Here is a 22193-nt window from a genome sequence, read left to right on the forward strand (position 1 = left end):
AATCTGGCATGTGGCGGCTGCGTCCTGGTCTCTTTCCGTGGGAGCCGCGCCGGCCGGGGACGCGGACGGGGACGGGGACGGGACCGGGACGGGCTCGCACAGCCCCTGACGCGCGGCGTGCCCGGCGTCCTCGGGGGGCGCTCCCGGGGCTCCATCCGCCGCCGCCTGCCCTGCGCGGACGCGAAGCCGAGCAACCTGTCGCCGCCCAGCCCCAGTGGACCCTCCTCGAGGGACGTGGCGTTGCCAAGGCGGGCGCAGGCTCCCGGGCGCCGTCCCCACCGCTGCTCCGGCACCGCACCGTCTGGGGGGCACGACTGGGGACGTCCGCCGCGGGGCCCAGCGCACCCCGCGCGCCACGCCACACGCACCCTGCAGATGCGCCCTGACGCACGCGCGCGGCCGCCCTGGTCTACGTGCACATGACGTCACCACGCCCCACGCGCCCTGCCGCACCGCGTGCGGCCGCCCGGGTCTACGTGTACATGACGTCACCGCGCGGATGTCACGCGGGGGGCCGCGCAAGCCAGGGCTACGGCCGCCGGGACCGTGCCGTCCGCGGGAGGAAGGACGTCTCAGCCCCGGGAACAGCTCCCCGGAAGCCCTGACCTCCCAGCTTCCGCCGCCCGCCCCGCCTCCTTCCGGGGGGTGCTTCCGCCGCCGGCCCCGCGCGATGGCCGCCGCGGGCTCTGCGGAGGCGGCGCTGCAGGTGGCGGAGGCGCTGGAGACCATCGTGAGCCGCTGCTTGGGGCCCGAGGGGCGGCAGGTTCTGTGTACGAAGCCCACTGGCGAGGTGCTGCTGAGCCGGGACGGAGGCCGCCTCCTGGGGGCGCTACACCTAGAGCACCCCGCAGCCAGGTACCCTCCTCCCGCCCCCTTGCCGCAGCGCGCAGCCGCGGCCGTCCTTGCGCGAGTCTCCAGCGCGCTTCCAATGGGACTTTCTTCTGGGCCTCACGTCTTTTTTTTTTTTTTCAATAGAGGGGGATAGGTGGTCACTCTTCTTTTCTTTCTTTTTTTTTTTTTATTTTATTTATTCATGAGACACAGAGAGAGAGGCAGAGACAGGCAGAGGGAGAAGCAGGCTCCATGCAGGGAGCCCGACGCAGGACTCCATCCCAGGACCCCGGGGTCATGCCCTGGGCCGAAGGCGGCGCTAACCCGCAGGGCCAAGGGGAGCCCTTGGGCATCAGATCTCATCAAACACCCAACAACGCTCATTTTCCCCTCCTCGCCCCACCCAACCCCAGGATCTCGAAATAGAACAAAGTAACTTGAAAAACAGGAAAACTAAAGGCACCAAAAGGACAGTACTTTACGACTTTAGTTGTGAAACCGTGGTTTCCACTCGACTGGCGCGTGAGAAAGCCGCCCTCTGAAAATCTGAGTTGTTTTATTTCTTTTTCTGTCCAGATTGGTGGTGGCCTATGTTTCCAGTCATCTAAGAAAAACAGGAGATGGTGCTAAGACGTTCGTTGTCTTCCTTTGTCATTTACTTCGAGGACTTCACGCAATGACGGATGGAGAACAGGATTCTTTGGCCTCCAAACACATGCAGACCCATAGAAGACGTTGGAAAAATTGTTGTCGGTGGAAATTGATTTCGCAGTCTCTTCTAACGTTTCAGACACACAGATTAGATTATATTGTGGACCGTTACCTAAGCAGACACTTTGGGTCCATCTTTTCTTCCTCCACTAAAGAGAGAACGCTGTGTAGGAGCTCTCTAGAGTCGCTCTTAGCAGCGTACTTTGGTGGGAGAGTGGGGAGAAATAATCGTGACTTTATGTCACGGTTGACGTGCGACTACTTTTTCAAATGTATGGCCTGTGAACGCGGGTCCGAAGAAGTGTTGGACCTGGTGGATGACTATTTTGTAGAGCTGAGTGCTGGTGTCACCGGCCTCCCTGTCTCCGATTCCAGGATCACGCCCGGGCTTGTGCTTCCTAGAGACTTTTCCGTGTATCGTCCAGCAGATGGTGACATAAGAATAGTGATAGTAACTGAGACAGTTCAGCCTCTCTTTTCGACTTCTGGATCAGAGTTTCTTTTGCATTCGGAAGCACAGTTTCAGACATCTCAGTTTTGGATTATGGAAAGGACGAAAGCAATAATGAAACATTTACAGAGTCAGAATATAAAATTGCTCCTGTCTAGTGTGAAGCAACCGGACTCAGTTATTTATTACGCGGGACTGGCCGGCATATCGGTGGTGGAGTGTTTATCCCCTGAAGAAGTCTCTCTCATCCAGAGGATCACTGGTCTCTCTCCCTTGGCACTGCCACATGCCTCTTCACAGGATGAAATCTGTAACACTGTTTTGGTGAAATTCTGTAAGCCTCTTACCTTTAGATCCAAAAGGTATGTCCACCTTGGTGTGATTAGCACCTCTTCGTTTATACCACACTATGTAGTACTTTGTGGACCAGTGCAGGGTCTCGTCGAACAGCACAGAGATGCCTTACATGGAGCATTTAAGATGCTTCGACAGTTACTTAAAGACCTTGATCTAAATTACCTGATACAGACCAGTGATCAAAATCATACATCAAGTCCTCTTGTTTATAATGAAAGTGATCCATTGCCAGAAGTTGATAATGGCTCAATACAGAGGCCACGTCAGGACACAGTGTTAAGGAACAAAAGTAAACCGGCAAAAACTCAAACATATTCAGATTTGGTAGTTCCAAGTGTAGAATTAGAAACGTGTATTCCATGTTCAGCACCAAAAGTGACACCAACAGGTACCTACCAAACAGATGAAACACTGCGATGTTTCTCTCCAACCAAAACCAGGATAAATGGTGACAATGAGCCATTTATTGAGAGCAATTCTGCTAATTCAACAGCAGAAAACACTAGAAGAGAAATTTCTTATGAAAATTTACAAATCACAAAAATTCCTGGGAAGGGAAACCTGTTGCCAGTGAGAGAGAAGTCCCTGGAGATCTATGCTCCCCAGGGTCACTGCTTCTCCACTATACCAGCAGGTTGTGTTTTGCCAGTGGGTGGTAATTTTGAGATCTTGTTACACTACTATCTTCTCCACTATGCCAAAAAATGTCAGCAGTCAGAAGAAACCACGGTTAGCATGATAATAGCTAATGCTCTTTTAGGCATTCCTAAAATCCTGTATAAGTCTAAGAAGGGAAATTGCAGCTTTCCACAAATATATGTAAGAACTCTCCATGCACTGCAAACCCATCAACCCATGGTAAGCAGCCAGACAGGTCTGGAATCAGTAGCTGGTAAATACCAATTACTAACTTCAGTTCTTCAGTGTTTAACAAAAATTTTAACCATTGATTTGGTCATCAATATTAAGAGACAGCCTCAGGAAATTTATGATCAAGATTCAGAAGAGGAAGTATAAAATTGGAGGTTTTTTATTAACCAAACTTTTAATTCAACTCAAGCCATAAAGTGAAGAAGGATGTGACCACTGATTCACAAATCTATTCGGTCTAGTTAGGAAAACATCAAAACTTGAAAAGTCTTGGGAGTAAGTACACAAATACTGGACAACGTTACGGACCGGGTCTGAGGAAGAAGCCCTTCCACACGGAGGAAGCCAGGATCTGAGCAAGGGTGAGCCTTGCCCTTACAGGTCTCAGTCTCAGCTCGGTGTCAGCTCATGTATACACGGAAGGGTGTTCCGTTACAGCTCCGTTTTACTTTTCTGTATCTTTTGTCACTTCTCTTCATTTGCGCCTTTTTTTATTTAGTTCATAGAATCATTTAATCTGAGATTTGCTTTCAGATGTCATCCTATTTTAATAACTTACGATATATAGTTTTCGCTTCATTTAAAATAATTTCTAAAGCAATGAATAAGTCTTAATTTTTTTCTCAAGCATATAAATCAAATTAACTTTTATATGTCCCCTATTTGTTCCTGTTTTAATGTAGAAAAGCCTGGATATATTTTTTTCACAATCTATGCACCACTGAACGTGTAACAAGAAATATGACTTGTGCACTGTAAACTTATTTTAATTTCTGTAGTTAAAAGTTAGTTTCAGGGCAGCCCAGGTGGCTCAGCGTTTGGTGCCACCTTTAGCCAAGGGTGTGATCCTGGAGACCCGGGGTCAAGTCCCACATCAGGCTCCCTGAATGGAGCCTGCTTCTCCCTCTGCCTGTGTCTCTGCCTCTCTCTCTCTGTCTCTGTGTCTCTCATGAATAAATAAATAAAATCTTTAAAAAAAAGTTTCAGAAAGGTAATTAAGTGCGTACTATCATTTTCTCCTGTCCCTTAATTGCTTGTAAAAATAATTCATGTGTTCTTGTATTTGGTGCATAGCCACACAGTAGTAATAAAAAGTTTGAAGATTATTTATTTCTAATATGAATTTTCACATATTCACATTTTATTTTAAAGGTTTATAAGTGCAAGTAATATTGTGCATCTAGCTGTAGAGAAGGACAGTGTCCTCTACTTTTAGCAGTTCTCTGTAACATCCCAAACACTGCTACATTTATACCAAGTATTCAGAAGTGTATGAAACTGCTACTTTTAAACTGTTCTCTTAAATACATGTTTCCATTTACAAATTCAATGATTATTTTAGATTTATTTATTTATTTATTTGAGAGAGCAGGGGAAAAGGGCAGAGGGTGAGGGAGAGAACGTCTGAAGCTGGCTCAATGCAGAGCTGGATCCCACGAGCCTGAGATCCCAACCTGAGCTGAAGCCAAGAGTTGAGGCTTAACTTGCACCACTCAGGAACCCCACAAATTCAACAAGTTCTCAGTGAATGCTTACTATGTGCCAGTGCTGACTACATGTGGTCAACAAACAGCTATGGTTCTTGCCTTCTTGCTCCTTTCCTGAAAAGTTAACGGATGTGACACTACTTGGATTGAGATTACATTTAGGAAACTAGATTTTAGAATTCTAGTTATAGTAAAACTTGAAAAATTGGTGACTAAGTATGTATTAAGAAACTAGGGATCCCTGAGTGGCGCAGCGGTTTAGCCTGCCTTCAGCCCGGGGCATGATCCTGGAGACCTGGGATTGAGTCCCATGTCGGGCTCCCTGCACGGAGCCTGCTTCTCCCTCAGCCTGTGTCTCTGCCTCTCTCTGTCTCTCATGAAGAAATAAAATCTTTAAAAAAAGAAAGACTAACATCTTGTGGTATCATGATCTTTTACATTTAACTGCAATTTCATTTTTTGTGAGGTTTATGGCATATAACATTATGCCATTTCTGTGATTATGGGGAGAATAAATTAGCTCTGTTGTTTGTTTTAAGGAGGCTCTACACCCAGCATGGAAGCCAGTGTGAGGCTTGACCTCACAACCCTGACTGAGATCAAGACCTGAGCTGACATCTAGAGTCAGACACTTAACCAAGTGAGCCACCCAGGTGCCCCAATTAGCTGTTTCTTATACTGAATTCATGGATGTATGAACCTACTGTAAAATTGCTGTACAATTTTTTTTCATTCACTTTTTAAATTGCCTGTAAGATCATTTGATAGTTTTGCTTTATTTTGTTATTTTATTTTTTTTATTTTGTTATTTTAAATACTTCTCCATCATTGAAGGCATTCAAAGACTTTTCTAGACATGCCAGACATACGCCCTTGCATATGGTAGGTATTCTATAGCTATAAATAATCAGGAGTCCACAAGCCCCTTTGTGAGCTGGGCCTGGGTTTTGTATGTTTGGCACCTGCTCTAATATCTAGCACACTCTAGTAGCCAATAAGCGTCTGCTGAAGAACTGTTTGTTGACTGCAGTAGTCATTTGATCATAATTATTTCTATCAAAGTTTCGTGGGAAATGATCTGTTTGAGGGGACAAAGCAGAAAATGTAGAACAAGTCCACACAAAGCAATCTTTTCTCTTTTAAATCTCTTCTAATCTATTTTTTTAAAGAAAAGGGAGAGAGATTTTATTTGTTTATTCATGAGAGACACAGAGAGAGGCAGAGACCCAGGCAGAGGGAGAAGCAGGCTCCCTATAGGGAGCCCGATGTGGGACTTGATCCTGGGTCTCCAGGATCAGGCCTTGGGCTGAAGGCAGCGCTAAACTGCTGAGCCACCTGGGCTGCCCTCTTCTAATCTCTTAAAAAAAAAAAGAAAAAGTCCCTCAAAAGTGGTGATAGAGTGTTCATGGGTTATCCCGCGCTAAACTGCCGAGCCACCCGGGCTGCCCTCTTCTAATCTCTTAAAAAAAAAAAAAAAAAAAGTCCCTCAAAAGTGGTGATAGAGTGTTCATGGGTTATCTTTATCATTTGTGGAATAACCTTATAACAATTTGATTTTTAAAAGGACTCCAGGGGTAACTGGGTGGCTGAGTCAGTTAAGCATCTGACTTTTGATTTTGTCTCAGGTCATGATCTCAGGGTCATGAGATTAAACCCCACACTGGGCTCTGGGCTGGGCATGGAGCCTGCTTAAGAGTCTCCCTTTCCCTCTCCCTCTAGGGAGTTTACATCACCAAGTTAGAAACAAGAGCACTTTAGGAAATGTAATTACATTGTATTTAAACTCTCTTTAACAAAGGATTGGAAGTGACCTGCAACAAGCATAGATAAAATTACTGTACAATCCGAATATAAATGAAAGAATCAAGACCAAAGAGGGCACCTGGGGGGCTCAGTGGTTGAGCATCTGCCTTTGGCTCAGGGCGTGACCCTGGGGTCCCAGGATCGAGTCCCACTTTGGGCTCCCTGCATGGGGCCTGCTTCTCCCTCTGCCTATGTCTCTGCCTGTCTCTGTGTGTCTTTCATGAATAAGTAAATAAAATCTTAAAAAAAAAAAAAAAAAGACCAAAGAAAATGTAAAGAAGATTAAAAGCCAAGATTATGTTCTTGTTTTCTGTTGTTGCATAATGAATAACCTCAAAACTTACCTGATTTGAACTATTATGTGATTCCCTCTCATGGTTGTGGGAATTGCCGGGTCTTAGCGGGACAGCTTCCATTGTATTCTGTGGGTTCAGGCTGTCAAAAAGGTTAGCTGAAGTTCAAAGAAAGGAAACATGGGCCCCACCACTCAGTGGGAAGAGTGTCAGTGTCACAGTATTAGAGGAGCATGTGGGGTGAGACCTATTGAGGCAGCTATTTTGGAAAATACAATCTACCACACATGGAAGGGAAAAAAGGACACATATGCATCAACTTCTCAACCAAATTTTTTATTATTGTGTTCTGAAGGTACCTGACTACCTCCACAAATACATCTCCCCAATAACTTTAATGAACCTTCTGATTTTTTCCATTGGGCCAGCACAAGCTAGTTTTATCCTCTAAACACTAGGCATTAGATTGTTGAATAGCTCTAACTACTCCAGCCAGGGGAGCTACTTGATCATATTACAGCTGAAGTGGAGTGGCATGGTGTCCATGCTTCAGACTAAGGGAGAGGGAAGAGAAATGTGATTTGTGCCTGAACTTTTACCAGACATTACTTCCTCCCTCTCAAAAGCAATAGAATGTGTCTTTCCTGTCATCACGTCCAGTAGAGAAAACAAAACCTACAGCTTGGGACCATCTCTCTATCACGTTATGGTGACTCAATGCAACTTTGTAATAAAGACTTTGGTGTAAGTGGATACACAAATACTAAGACAGGCAGAGGCAGTAATCTGGGGGGCACACTTGCATAGGGAAGAGGTAGCAAGGTGGTTTCTCGGTGGATGACTACATGCTGATGATTCCAAATGATCTCCCAGCCAACCTCTTCTCTGAAGTCCCAGCTCCCTCGCTGAACTGCCAACCCAGTCTCTACTTGGAGACTCACCCTTAACTTGTCTAGAACAGAATTGCTGTTTCCCATCCCCCCCAACCCAGCTCTCCTCTGCTGTCCTGCCTCAGGTAATGGACTCCACCACTCTCGGCATGAGCAGGACAAAACCTAAGAGACACCTTGGCTCTAAACTTCATCTCCCACAGTCAATCTGTCAGCAAATCCTCCTGGCTTCACATATAAAATAGATTTCAAATCCACCCATTTCTCACAATTGCTGTTCCAGCTCAAAACACCTCATCTCTTACCCACAGCAGCCCTCCTCTGGCCTGTGCTTCTCTCTTGTACTTCTCCAGAGTGATTTCCCCCCAACTTTTTATTAAAAAAATTTTTTTTAAGATTTATTTATTTTAGAAAGAAAAAGGGGGTGGGGGGGAGGAGGAGCAGACAAGAGGGAGAGAATCCCAAGCAGACTCCTTTCTCAGCCTAGAGCCCGACTTGGGGCTCCAACTTACAACCTTGGGATCATGACCTGAGCAGAAACCAAGAGTTGGCCACTCAACCAACTAAGCGACCCAGGCACCTCTATTTAAAATATTTGGAAAAAGTTGGAAAAAGCATACAATGAACACTACATACCCTTCATCTACATTTACTTATTACCATTTTACCCCTTGTTCATGTGCACACAGGCACACAAACACATTTTTACTGAACCATTTACTGAAAGTAAGTTGAGGACATTCTACTTTATCCCTAAATACCTCGCTGTGTATTTTCCATGAATAAGGACTTCCCCTCCATGACCAAATGATTCTTTTTAAATGCAAACCATCATGTCATTCCCCTGCTCAAAACTCCAAAGTTTTCTTTCACCCCGAGGGAACCCAAGTGTATCATCATCTAAGAGGCCCCTCGTGATCTGTCCACTGCTCGTCCTTTAGATGACATCTCCCACCTCTCTCCCTCTAGCTTTCTCCACCGCAGTCACACCAGCTGTAGCAGTCAGGATACGTTATGCACTGAGTAACATCTCCAAATCTCAGAGGCTTGACACCACACAGATTTATTTCTTGTTCCCGTTTATGTCTATTAAGGGTCAGCCGGGGACCTCGCCCACATTGTTTTCTTCCTCATCTTAGATTGTGGTTGACCGAGCAGTCACTCTCTGAAGCATTACCAGTCATCGTGCGGAGAGAGGGCAAAGAAAACTCTAGACAGTCCATTGGCTCTGTCCATAAACGGCACATGTCCTTTCTGCTCATGACTCGCTGTCTGAAGTCACAAAGTCCTCCCCATCCACAGAAGAACCAGTTAGTGCAATCTTACCTTGTCCCTGAAAGGAGGGAGAACCAGGACATTTGGCGAACAGCGCTGGAGTCCCCAAACTGGCCTTTCTGTTCCTTAAACGTCCAGGTTCATTCTGGCCTCTGAGCTCTCTGCTGCTGTTCTGTTTACTTAGAACTCTCTTCCCCACTAATCTCCATATGGCTTGCTTTCTTGCTTAATTCAAATATCTCTGCCTTAATGTCCCCTCCTCAGATACGCCTTTCTTGACCTTTCAATCTAAAGTACTACTGTATTCCGTTCCCATCACCTTCCTCATTCACTGTCTTTCTACCTTGTTAAGCCTTTTTTGAAGCACAGACCTCATATTTAGTATGTGCATTTATTTATTTATTTTTGTATTGACTGCCTTCCTCACTAGACTGTAAATTCCACGAGGACTTTGACTTAATCACTTCCGTGTTTCCAACAGGTAGGATAATGCCTGGCCAGGTAGGCACCTGGCAAAGTTCAGTGAATGAATGTAAAGGACCATACTGTTTAAAATGGTCCATACCGTCTAAAAGACTGGCTAAGGCTTCCTTCTCCTGAGCCATGACCGGACAGATCCAACTAACACTTGCCCATGACTCCGTCTTTGTTTGCTTTCATTGCTACCTCATTCTGACGGACACAGTGTTTTCTTAAAATATGAAATCACTGCAGATCCCTACTGGCCTGGAAACCATCCTGTTTCCTCCCGGCAACTAAGCACGTTACTATTCTGAACAATCATTTGTTCGTTTTAAAGACTGGTCCTCAGTAGGAAATTGCATTTCCAAGTCAGTGTCAAAGCCTCTCAAAAGCCCCAGTAGAGTAGCCCCTTGCCTTGGTGACCTAGTGTGTTATGGTTGAATTGCATTTATGTGAACAGTACGGTAGGTTAACAGTACGGTGGAATATGTATAATCCTCCCAGTCTCGGCCTTCACTACTCCTTTGGGTATTTGCATTTAGCATCATGTAAAAGAGGGGCATTCTTGTCTCTCCATCACCAGTGCCGGAGCTTATTACAAATAGGTATCTCGGTAAAAACCTCCCAGATCATTGCAGCGGAGGTCGCTATGCCCAGATTCAGTACACCTAGTTATGACTGGGGAGTTCTAAGCATGATGACCTCCACTGTCTGTGCCCCACTATAGAGAAATCCCTGCTGCAATAACAGAAATGTCCATTCTCTTTAAACAGTGAGTCCCATGGTATATTTTATATTAATACGTATTCCAGGGACACCTGTGTGGCTCAGTCGGTTAAGCATCTGACTCTTGATTTCAGCTCAGGTCATGATTTCAGGGTCATGAGATTGAGCCCCACCCTCCATGCTCAGCGGGGAGTCTGCTTCTCTCCTCCCTCTGCCCTGCTCCCCAACCCCAGGCGTGCATGCTCTCTCTAAAACTAAATAAATAAATCTTTCAAAAAATATATTAATACATGTTTTAAAAGTACATTTATGCAAAACTTCTAGAGACTTCACTTGCATCACAATTTATCCATCATTTTGTACTTTATAAACTCCCATACTGAATTCCTCTATATGACTTAAAATTTACATTACCTTATAATATAATAAGCTTCATAATTAGTAAGTGTTTCTTATATAATCCCCCAGCTAGTAATTTCAACATTCCTACGTGGACAAATGATACCTTGGGCATTAAATTGAGAAGGAAATATCTAATATGCTCCTTGGGGAGATTTTGTTGGTCGTTGAGGAAAAAGAAGTCCATGTATACAGTTCTATTATTTGCCACACTTTAACCCTTTTGAGAAGTAAAAAAAGGGAGATCTTTTATATATGTATAGGAAGAAACAAATGAACTACACAGCAAAAACACCATAGGGACATTTTACGGGTTGTGTTAGTGAACTACACTCTGAGGCACAGTAAGGTAGAAGGAACAGAAGCTTTGAAGTCAGGCAGACCAGCATTGCCATCCTGGCTCCATCCGGTACTGGCTGTGTGGCTGGACAAGAGGCTGATCACCTCTTCTCTTAATTCCCTTATCTGTGAAGCGGTAATCACAGTACCTGCCTCACCCAGCTGTGGTAAAGATTAGAAAAGATCTCGAGATCTTGAAATTAATAAAGATCTATGAGAAGTGCCTCGCCCAGTGCCCGCTACGGTGTTAAGTAGGAGCGTCCTAAGAATGCGAGCTTTATTTCTCCCTTTGGTTGCCTATGACTTTTTAACTTTTGCCTTCTTCCTGCAGTCTCTCAGCTACACTAGCTGATCTGTGCCCTGAGCGTGGCAGTGTGCTTGCTCTCGTTAGCTCCCTAAGCCCTGCAGGCAGTATAAGCATTATCAGGAGTTACTGTGGGGTCCTGGCTCCCTCACTCTGACTTCCATGTCTGCCTCCCAGTGGAAGGGGAGTAACTTACTGGGTCCCCAAAGTCCCATCCCTGCCACAGACACTGCCAGCTTTTTAGTGCCAGTGGTAGGTAAAGCAGCAGCAAGGAACACCTGGAACTGCTGAGCATCTCCCCATGGTCGCCTCGAGTGGGCCAGTGCTCACATGCTCACAGTGCCTGGGCCCTCTTCCTGGACTCCATACATCCCACCAGCAGGGAAGCAGTCCCAACAGAGGAATGGAGAAGAGCGGCCACGCACCAGGTCTCAGACAGCTGGGCTCCCCCTGGGGAGATTGGCTGTGAACCCCACAGGCAGCCGAGGTTTAGGAATCCACTCTAGACACAACCCCTGGAATGGGCTTAGTTTCCCCAAAGAGACCCAGGAGCTGTTACTTGGCATTATTAAATCTTTTCCAGCTCCAGGGTGAGTTGAGATTCTTAAAAAGCAAACTGGGAAAACCAGAGTGTTCCATGTGCTTTGCCACTGAACAGTAGTCCTTCAATCTCCACAGGATGGAGGCGGGATCACTGACAAGAGGGCGAGAGCTAGCTCTCTGGTTTACAACTGTAGAGCTTCCCGTGGCCCAGCAACATTCCTGCTTGCAGATGCCAGGAGACGGCAACATCAATTAGCTGGAAGAGTCCAATGCTCCTGAGGAGGGAGCTAGTGACAACGCTTCAATAAAGACATACAATGAAGGTGAGCAGAGGGATTATGTGAAAGGAATGTTTTATTAATTTGGGAAAAGGGAAGCAATAGAAGGGGAAAGGGAAATAAGTCAGTCGTTCTAAAGTGATGGGATGAAGATACTTAGTTTAATCAGCGTAGACTAGAAGGCCACTGGGCACCTCGCATATAAATAGCTCTCCATGGCTAATTAAGGTCATGCGTTGAGATTCTTGCTTTTGTGTCCTATTTAAGAAATCTTTGCCTGCTGCATGCGAGGTGTGAGCCTTTGGAATGGTAATGAGGAAACCGGAGGAAAAATACTGAATTTTAGTAATTCCTTCATATACATGCTAAATATAAATATTCACAATATTAAAGATGTATAATATGTAAAATGTTAAACACGTAAATATGTTGAATATATGAGAAAATGAGCAGTCTAGTATAATGCATTCACATTGTGTGAAGACTAGCTTATAATACCCTAATAATGAGCTAAAGAAAAAGAAGTTACTTCCAAGTGATCTCTTTTTTAATTTGTAACAAATTGCTTCAATGTGCTCTTCCCACAAGTTGTTCTGGCAGAGACTCTAGAGTTCAGTCCACTGAGCCTCCATGAGCATGGCCCTTTATGTACCATTCTCCCAGAAACTCCTCCAGGCTGCAGCTTCTCCCGGGATCCAGAAAGCAACCCCGAGAACCCGTCACAGGAACCCACCTGCGAGGACAGTGTCATCACAGCCGATGACCCTGCACCAGGTAAGCGTCCTTAGGAGGTGGTGGTGTGGCCTGGGGACCTGTGCTTGGCCCCCTGTGCTGGGCCCCCTGTGCTGGGCCTTGCCTGCACCTGCTGTGCTCTGGGCCCTCTGGCCAAGCTGCTGGGGTGGCAGGTGACCTCAGGCTGGGTCTGGAAACAGCGGCCGCATCCTGTCGCCCCAGGTTCCCTTGGGTCAGGGGCCCGGGAGGCCTTAGCTGGATGGTTCTGGCTCAGGGCCTTCATGAGGGGCGCTGCCCAGGGCTGAAGGATGCGGTCCCCTCACTGACCTGGGCAGCAGCCCCGGCCCGGGCCTGGGCCCCTCCACGGGCTTCTCAGGTGTCTGCGGGCCACCCCCGACCCCGTGACCCCTGTGTGCCCGGCTCTGGCTGCCGTTGCCTCCTGCTTGGGGTGCAAGACTGCGCAGCTGGAGACGACCGTCCCGTCTGGGCTGACCACAGCAATGCTGACTCACCGCAGCCTCGGCAGGGGCACCTGGGGCGCTGTGGGCCCCGTCTCTGTGCACCTGCCATCACGCAGCGAGCTCCGGGGCCGCAGTCGCCGCCTGAGGCCCAGGAGGAAGCCGCACCGACCCGCATCCTGGGCAGGGGCTGGTGGGGGGTGCCACACCCGGTGCTCGCGGGCTGCAGGAGGTGGGCCTCCCTGCAGGCGCTTGGAGGGGGCAGCGCGTCAGAAGGGCACCCCCAGGCTGTGCAGCAGGTGCCGGGGAACCAGATGCGCGTTGTCTCCGCTGCTCAAAGGCACGTGCTCCAGGGGGAAGGGAGGGAAAGCCTCAGGGGTAACAAACCCAGTTGCTCTAATGGACGTGCTGGCCTTGTGGCCGCTCCATTTTCATCCTGCAAAGACGGTGAAGCTCCGCACTGAGGCTTAATACTGGAATTTAAGAGACAGCTGCCTTGTTGCAAAACTGATGGCGGGTATGAAGCCAAGCAGGTGTCCCTGTTACTGGTCCCCCGGGCTGAGCCCCCTGCCAGTCGCTCTGGCTGCTGCAACAGAGTCCGAGCCCCGACCGGCTGGGACCTCAGGCTCAAGTGTGCTCACCTGGTCCCGGAGGCCCGAGGCCTGACATCAGGGCTCAGTAGGGCGGCACTCCCTCTGTGGCCCCAGGGAAGACCCTGTCCCTGCCCCTTGCAGCTTCAGGTGGCTACAGGGCTCCCCTGGCCCATGGCCACAGCACTCCAATCGGGCTCCAGGGTCACATTGTTGCCACCTCTCCTGTCAAATCTCCTCTGCCTCATTTGCATAAGGACACTTGCCATTGGATTATTTAGAGCCCATGTGGATAATCCTGGATGAGCACCTTCTTGAAAGATCCTTAGAGGAATCACATCATTTGCCATGTCAGGTAACACATCCCCCCCCTCCATATTCCTCCCCCCCCCCCCATATAGGGTAATGCTAGCAGGTTCGGGAGATTAGAATGAGGACAAAAAAATTTTTTTTAAGATTTTATTTATTTAGAGAGAGAGCATGAGCAGGGGAGGGCCAAAGGGACAGCGAGAAGCAGGCTCCCCCCGAGAGGGAGCCCAACATGGGGCTGGATCCCAGGACCCCGGATCATGACCCGAGCCAAAAGCAGGTGCTAAAGTGACTGAGCCACCCAGCCATCCCCGAGTGTGTACAGAGCTTTTTGGTTCAGTCTACCGCAACCACCCGGTCCCCAAAGGCTCTGGCACAGCAGTGTTTACGCGTAAGTTGAACTGAGGGGTCAAGTACACACACATAATGGCGGAGGTTGTGAGCACGTAGCTAGGGGACAGTTACACAGGGTTCACACCCAGCCCGTAGGACTCCAGAGTTCATGCTTTTAAATCACTAGTCAGTATTGTCACCTTCTTGCCCTTTTATGTGTGAGCTGTCATCGTCAATATGTTCAAAGTCAGCAGTTATGGAAAGGAAGCCCGGGCTATGGGGGCGCCAGCAGGCCCGGCCTTGGTTTGGCGGGGTTCTTTAAAGATTTTATTTATTTACTCATGAGAGACAGAGAGGGGCAGAGACACAGGCAGAGAGAGAAGCAGGCTCCACGCAGGAAGCCTGACGTGGGACTCGATCCCGAGACTCCGGGACCACACCCTGGGCTGAAAGCAGGAACCAAACCGCTGAGCCATCCAGGGATCCCTGGTTTGGCAGGGTTTGCAGGACTAAGAAGCCACCACCACTTGCAGAGGAGACCACCCCCCCCCACCCCCCCGCCTGCACAAGTTGGTGCAGAGACAACTGCAGGCGAGTAGCCAGGAGGCTGAATTCATCCTTGCTGCCTCTTTTCAATTCGCAGTTCAGGGTCAGCGTCTCAGTCTGGCAGGTAAAGGTGACCCTGGCCATCATCTGCCTTCCTGGTGAGTTCCGGGGGGGTTGGTGCCATCGAGTGAGAAACGGCACTGATGGGGGACATTCCTAGTCAGCTCTCATTCCGAGAGACAGAAGCTCTACCCTGCAGGCTTAGGAAGAACACGGAGCATAAATCCTTAAGACTCATGAAGCACTTTATATTTCATAGTCACTTAGCTAAAGTTAATTACCCAATTAATCTCCAAGGATACTGACAAAATGAGTTCTTCTACAAATTATCATTATTTATTAACAGATCAGAAAGCTGATGAGGATGTTTGGCATGAGTTTCCACAGGGAGGACTGGAGTCACTGAGAAGCCACATTCTAATCCCTTCAGGGACTCCCAGTGGAAAAGCGACAGAACCCAAAGTCACAGTGGAAGTGGGACCCACGGCGGTAGGACACTGGCACCTGCCCACCCGGCCATGTGAGAATCGTGAAGTGACAACACCTCTGGAGGCATCGATTTCTCTGTCGCTCTCAACACTAGAGTTCTGGCCCTGCTCCTCTTGCTGAGTCAACGAGAAAGTCTTCATGGAAATGAAAATGGTAGATTCTGAAAACATTGATTGAATTGCAGATTAAGTTAATTTAAAATAAATTATAATTAAGGAAGGATGCTTTTATTTTATTTATTTATTTTTAAGTAGTATCTGCCCTCAACCTGGGGCTTGAACTCCCAACCCCAAGATCAAGAGCCACCTGCTCTACCGACCGAGCCAGCCAGATGCCCCAAGAAAGAATTTTTTAAAAAAGATTTTATTTATTCATGAGACACAGAGAGAGAGAGAGAGAAAGAGAGAGAGAGAGAGACAGGCCGAAGGAGAAGCAGGCTCCCTGTGGGGAGCCTGACATGGGACTCATCCCGGATCCCCCAGGATCATGCCCTGGGCCTAAGACAGACGCTCCACCCCTGAGCTGCCCAGGTGCCCCTAGAAGGAATGTTTTTAAGTCATGGATCTGTTAACTACCATTTATTACATAACTGGCTTTGCTGATTGCTCTGTCATGGCTGAGATACAGGGTCGATGGCAAATGGCAGGATGTGAATCTCACTACCCGAGTGACTTTGGGCAAGTCACATCCTTCAGCTTCCTTTTCCGTAATATGAGTATCATGATAGTACCTGCCAGCCAGTGTCATTCTGAGGATTCAGTGAGTCAGTAGAGGTACATGCACTTAGCCTGTTCCAAATACACAGCAGATGCTCAATAAACAAATTGCATCCACACACCATGCATTAGGAACATGGCAATTTTATCACAACAAGAGTATATGAATGTACCCGCCATGTTCTCTGTCTCCACAGCCTGGTACTGCCCCAGCATCCAGCCGACTCACTGACTTCTTCATGCCTTCTTCCCTTTCCTTGATCCCACCCCCCCCCATGCCTCTCTGTCTTTCCCCATCTCTCTGTTTTTCTGTTGCTTTGTCAATCCCTCTTCTCTCTACCTCCTGTTTCTTTTTTTTTTTTTTTTTAAGATTTTATTTATTCATGAGAGACACAGAGAGAGAGAGAGGCAGAGACACAGGCAGAGAAGCAGGCTCCACACAGGGAGCCCGATGTGGGACTCGATCCCGGGACTCCAGGATCACACCCTGAGCCAAAGGCAGACGCTCAACCGCTGAGCCACCCAGGCGCCCTCTACCTCCTGTTTCTTTTCACCTTGCTCTTCCTGTCTCCTCACCACCCAGGACAATGAGGGACCCTACGATTGTCTGGGTCTGCTTCTGAGAACTATTTTGTCTCCTAAACTATCAGAGAAAATCAGCCTTGAGAAGGCATATGAACTGAAGCTGTCTGTGCCTCTACCCCCACTTTTTCTATCCATCTATCTCTGTCTGCAATTCTTCTCTGTTGCCACCTCAGCTGTGGGAGATGAACTCCCTGGGCACTCTGAAGACCTGATGGGGAAGAGGAAAAAATCTCCAATCCCTTGTGGCTCCTCCTGCATTGGGATATGATTGAGAGACTGTCAATACAACCTGGAGGCAGTTCTAGAACTACAGGGAGTCAAGTCTCTCTTGTTAGCCCCTGAAGTAGCCATGACTTTAAGTAAAGTATCTCCAAATAGATGTCTAAGTGGACCAGAGATGTTGATTCTAATCAAGACAACTTACATGAACGTTAACTGAGTATATATTTAATGACACACGTGAATATGATTGTGCTGTATGGTAATTAAGCATAAATGGGAAGGGGCAGTGTAAATGACTATAATTAGTATTACTTTTTCACAGCTAAGCCAAATTTCATTTCCCCTTTCCACGCTGCTAATTCACCAGTATCTGTAATCAGTGTCAACATTGATAATTTCTTGATGTCACATTCCGTTTAATCATCCCATCCCATCAACATACACAGATCTGCACACACAGGCATACATGGATACAAACCACACATACACACACATCCCAACACACACCGCCTGGCCCAGGAGCAACTGAGATCTCAGCCACAGATGGCTCAGGTCCTCTGTGAATTCCCTTTAAGTCCTGAAATTCTATTCTATTTTATTTTCTTTAAGATTTTATTTTATTATTTATCATCCATGAGAGACAAAGAGAGAGAGAGGCAGAGACACAGGCAGAGGGAGAAGCAGGCTCCCTGCGGGGGGCCCGATGTGGGACTCCATCCCAGGACCCTGGATCGTGCCCTGAGCCGAAGGCAGGCACTCAACCGCTGAGCCACCCAGGCTAAACTTGTTCTTCTAATAAAATAACAATGATAAGGACAGATATTTCCTTCCCCTGAATTTTAACTATTTTAACCATGTTCATAGGACAGATCTGTCTTATTTTTAGTGTCAGGAAGGAAAACCTTCCTCTGCCCTAACTGGACCTAGAATCAAATTGACATGAGACAGATTAACAGGAAAAAATCAAGTTTAATAGGCATATGCATGGGGAATCCACACAAACATGAAAGTTCAAAGACAATGAGGCAACATGGAGCCTATATGAGCTAAGAAGCCATAGGGCCTAAGGATAAAAAGGGAAGAAAGGTCATTAGCAGGAAGGTGAAAGGAGTGTTTGGAAAAGCAAGGTTGCTTTATTATGCAGATAAGATTTTTTAGGTAAAGGGAAGTATCTGTTAATAGCTCTCTCTTCCTGGTACAGGCTCTCCTTTCCAATATAAATTTAGGCAGTTGAGGGGGAGGCAGAGAATTTTTCCTACATCTGTTGGGTTTTGATTACTTTTAACTCAAAAGAATCTTTAGGGACGCCTGGGTGGCTCAACAGTTGAGCATCTGCCTTTGGCCCAGGGCTTGCATGATCCTGGGGTCCCAGGATTGAGTCCCACCTCAGGCTCCCCGCAGGGAGCCTGCCTCTCCCTCTGCCTGTCTCTCTCTCTCTCTCTCTCTCTCTCTGTCTGTCTGTCTCTCATGAATGAATAAATAAATTTTTTTAAAAATACAATCTTTACACCACAGTGGCCCATTTTGGAGCAGTGTGCCCTGGGCCCTACAATAGGAAAAAAGGAGTTATGGGTGTTGGATACCTAACAGGGAAAAGAGAAAAGAATCAGGAGGCAGGGAGCACTACCAACATTGGGATGCTTATTCAAACCAAATTTGCTTATTTTCCCTAAGTGACCATGGTGATCATTTAGAAAGTTTTGTGGATTTCAGAAGAAATCTGAGCATCAGGGCTGTGTCCAGCCTTTGCGCTAGGGGCTGCTCTCCGAAGAGGCTTTCATTTCCACTGGGTTTACTCCCCACACTCACCAGGCAAAAAGTTCTCTGAGTGGTTCTCCCCTAAGCAATGTCCCCTACAAGCAAAATTAAACTATTTACCTAGGGCGGAGAAAAAGAAGCTTTTGTGAACATAAATAAAGATGAGGGGTGGGCGCTGTCCTGCTCACTGTAATGACCCCATGGGCCAGGTCTGGTCTATTCCCTCCTTTTAAGAGCTGCTCCTCTCCTACGCTAGCCTTTGGATCTGCCTAGGACAGCATCTTCGTCTTGACTGACTCCCTGAGCACAGTGAGTGATCCAGAGATAAGCACGATCAATCCAAATCCTTCCCTAGGGGACGCCTGGTGGCTCAGCGGTTCAGAGGGTCTGCCTTTGGCTCAGGGAGTGACCCTGGAGACCAGAGATTGAGTCCCACGTTGGGCTCCCTGCATGGAGCCTGCTTCTCCCTCTGCCTGTGTCTCTGCCTCTCTGTGTGTTTCTTGTGAATAAATAAATTCTTAAAAAAAAAAATCCTTCCCTAGGATTTAGCCAACTGCATGTGGGAAAAAGGGTCTCTATGATCTGAGGACCATACAGTCTAAGAGATACTGAGGAACTATAAAGTTTCTACTGTGGCCCTCCATGTCCTTGTCACTGTAGCTTGCACACCCTCTTACCCATGACCTCAGCCCCTCATTGTTCCTTCCATTTCTCTCAGTAAAATCCAAATTGTCCAAACAATTGCTTCTAATTAATCAGAGTAGTTCCTCCCTTCCCTGAGTACCATCTTTGAACAGATATTCTTGAAACTAGCTGAACTTCAGCTGACCCTGCCTGCTGAAACCCTATAAAAAATTCCACCCATCTTCCCAAGTTAGAACGCTCCTTCTCATGCCGACAGTTTTGAAAAAAGACTTATGCTAATGGTGCTCTTGTTTTTTTCCACAGAGGAGATGAGTAAGAGATGCTGAGATGCCAGCAGCCGGACCACAACTGGTGAGAAGCCAGCCCAGGAGAGGGAATTAACATGGGAACAGGTGCAGGCGGGAGAGGTAGGGGTGGGGGTGGAGGCAGAGACAGTGAGACCCAATGGTGTTCAAGTTTCCATCCTATTTCTTAAGCCTAGCACATCTGTTATTACCATTTTTTTTTTTTTTTGTTATATAAGTGAAGAAGTTAAAATGGTGGGATTTAAAAAAAAAAAAAAAAGGAGAATCACCGCAGTCCTGAAATTTGGCTGTACAGACATGAAATGCTTTTTATAACTCTATACTGAAATCAACCCAAATCTAGAACCTCTATATCCAGGAATAAGGGTAATAAACCTTATCTTGCTTTTTCAAGTAGCTCATTCAACTAGTCATTCCTGGGTAAATGCTCAGTCCGAAATTCAGGGTTCTCCCCTTCACTCTTTGTCAATCCCACTCTTGGGGATGAACAAAGGTGCTGGAGAATCAGGGTACTAAAAGGTAATTTTTTAAAATGTGACTCATACGAATATAAGATAAATTCGTGTCCAAGATTTTATCTTATTGATTGTTTCATGAAGACACTGGTAAGAGGTAAAAACTGGTTCAAAGGAGATCACAAGGAAAAAACACATCTATAGGCGACCCGGAATCTGAATTGAATGTGCCAAGAGAGGCAAAACTGGCCTCTTCCGCTAAGTAGAAACCGAGGCCTCCTCCCTGGACAAAACGCACCTGCGTTTCTTTTTTTTTTTTTTTAATTTATTTATTTATTTTACGCACCTGCGTTTCTAAGAATGGGATTATTCGCATCATCATCAGCCTTTTGCAAGTTACCTTTAGTTTCTAGAGACTTGCGGAATAGTCCAGGACAGTGAAAGACACAGAGCCTTGTGGAATCCAGGTAACCCAGGAAGTTTCCAGAGATTTTGCCTACAATTCCGTCTGTACAGTCTAATCCTCTACACAGGCTCCACAGACTAGCTTACATAGAAGTGACTCTGAATAACCGAACCTGAGACAGTTCCTGCCAAATGACACTATCAATTGCTGCCAAACTAAAAATATTCCTCCATTTTCATACAGTCCCCCAAGCTCAATTCATGGGCATCGTGACAACACAATAACCACCTGAATTTCTGGGTTTCTCCATTGATTTTCATTGTGGCAGGTTAGCCAGGCGCATTGGGAACCCCTGTCACAGCCCTTGGCTCCCCACCTTGAGATGCGTGTGCAGGTGGAGGGCTAGCTCAGGAACTAGGGTTCTGTGAGAGGAAGGACGAGGTTTCAGATTTCAAACTCAGACAGACTTCCAGCCCCAAGAAGGAAAGCCTGAAAATCATGGAAAAAACACCCTTAAAAACCAGCACCCCTGTGGTCTGTCTCCCACCTGCCTCTTAGACACATTGTGCTTCCATTTGGATATTTCATCCTGACTTTCCGTGTTAGGAAGCATGCTGCATCATTTTTGGTCCAGAAAAGATCAAGAAATGAAAATATGCATGATCTGATGGGATTTCTCCTGAGAACTCATGGTGGATTTACTTACTCCCAATGGAGAGAAAAATTGGTCAAATAAGGCAAATTGAACATTTCACAAGCAGGCACGAGATCAGCCTCTTAGCTTCCCACCTCATGGCTGTGACAGAGGTGGGGACAGACGCTGAGGGTCAGTAACTGCAAAGGCGAAGCCAAATGGAGGCGCCGTGCAGACCCAGATGGAGGGGCGCCAGATAGAATTGTAGACCTCAGAGCCGCAGCTACAGGAGCTGTCTGGGTGTGCACGTTTGGTTGCTTTGTCTCTTGTTTTAGGTTGGCCCCCTGGGCTTAAATGCCAAATTTGGTACAGCACCGGGCCCACTGTCACCCGTCTCGTCATCAGTGTTGGGCTAAACACAAGCTGACTGTCATCTTAGCGTCCCTACGTCCTCTAGTCCATGGAGTTGCACGTTTAAACGGCCGTGCTTCGAATCTCGATCCTACACTGTGGAGAGTTCAAGATTTCTGCAAACCCCAAGCTGCATCCATTGCTGCTCGTTGCTCAGATTGCCTGCTTCCACTAAACACTCAATCCACTTCACGTTCCACTTCTACGGTTCTTCTCTTCTCTCCATCCTTTGTTACCTCACGAGGGAAACACAGCACACACTTCTCTGATTTCCTCACCAGCGCAAGAAGTTCATATGTAACAGGCATTTATCAAAGTTTAAGGTAACATAGGATGCCAAACAGCACAGCAGATGGTTTAAGCTAAAACATGCCTCATCTTGAACACCCTCGGGGGGACACCTGAGTGGCTCAGTGGGTTGAGTGTCCAACTCGATTTCAGCTCGGGTCATGATCTCAGGGTCGTGGGATCAAGGCCTGTGTCAGGCTCTGCACTCAGCACAGAGTCGGCTTGAGATTCT

General features: G+C 47.1%; 1 protein-coding gene across 6 annotated transcripts; it reads left to right on the forward strand.

Moving 5' to 3' along the window:
* Positions 1-514: 514 nt before the first annotated feature.
* Positions 515-15749, forward strand: BBS10 (Bardet-Biedl syndrome 10). 6 transcript variants are annotated; one of them, XR_005985323.1, is made up of 5 exons: positions 719-855; positions 11877-12064; positions 12608-12793; positions 14057-14154; positions 15394-15749. XR_005985323.1 is itself a non-coding variant. In XM_041739099.1 (2 exons), exons 1-2 carry the CDS (start codon positions 671-673, stop codon positions 3365-3367), a joined length of 2145 nt encoding a protein of 714 aa, XP_041595033.1. In that variant the 5' UTR covers positions 515-670; the 3' UTR covers positions 3368-5914. The 6 variants fall into 6 exon arrangements, 1 of the variants encoding a protein (XP_041595033.1); XR_005985325.1 differs by having other exon boundaries at positions 14081-14154; XR_005985324.1 differs by lacking the exon at positions 14057-14154.
* The last annotated feature ends 6444 nt before the right edge of the window (positions 15750-22193 follow it).

This window comes from Vulpes lagopus, chromosome 23 (assembly GCF_018345385.1).
Source record: "Vulpes lagopus strain Blue_001 chromosome 23, ASM1834538v1, whole genome shotgun sequence".
Classification (NCBI taxonomy): Eukaryota; Metazoa; Chordata; class Mammalia; order Carnivora; family Canidae; genus Vulpes; species Vulpes lagopus.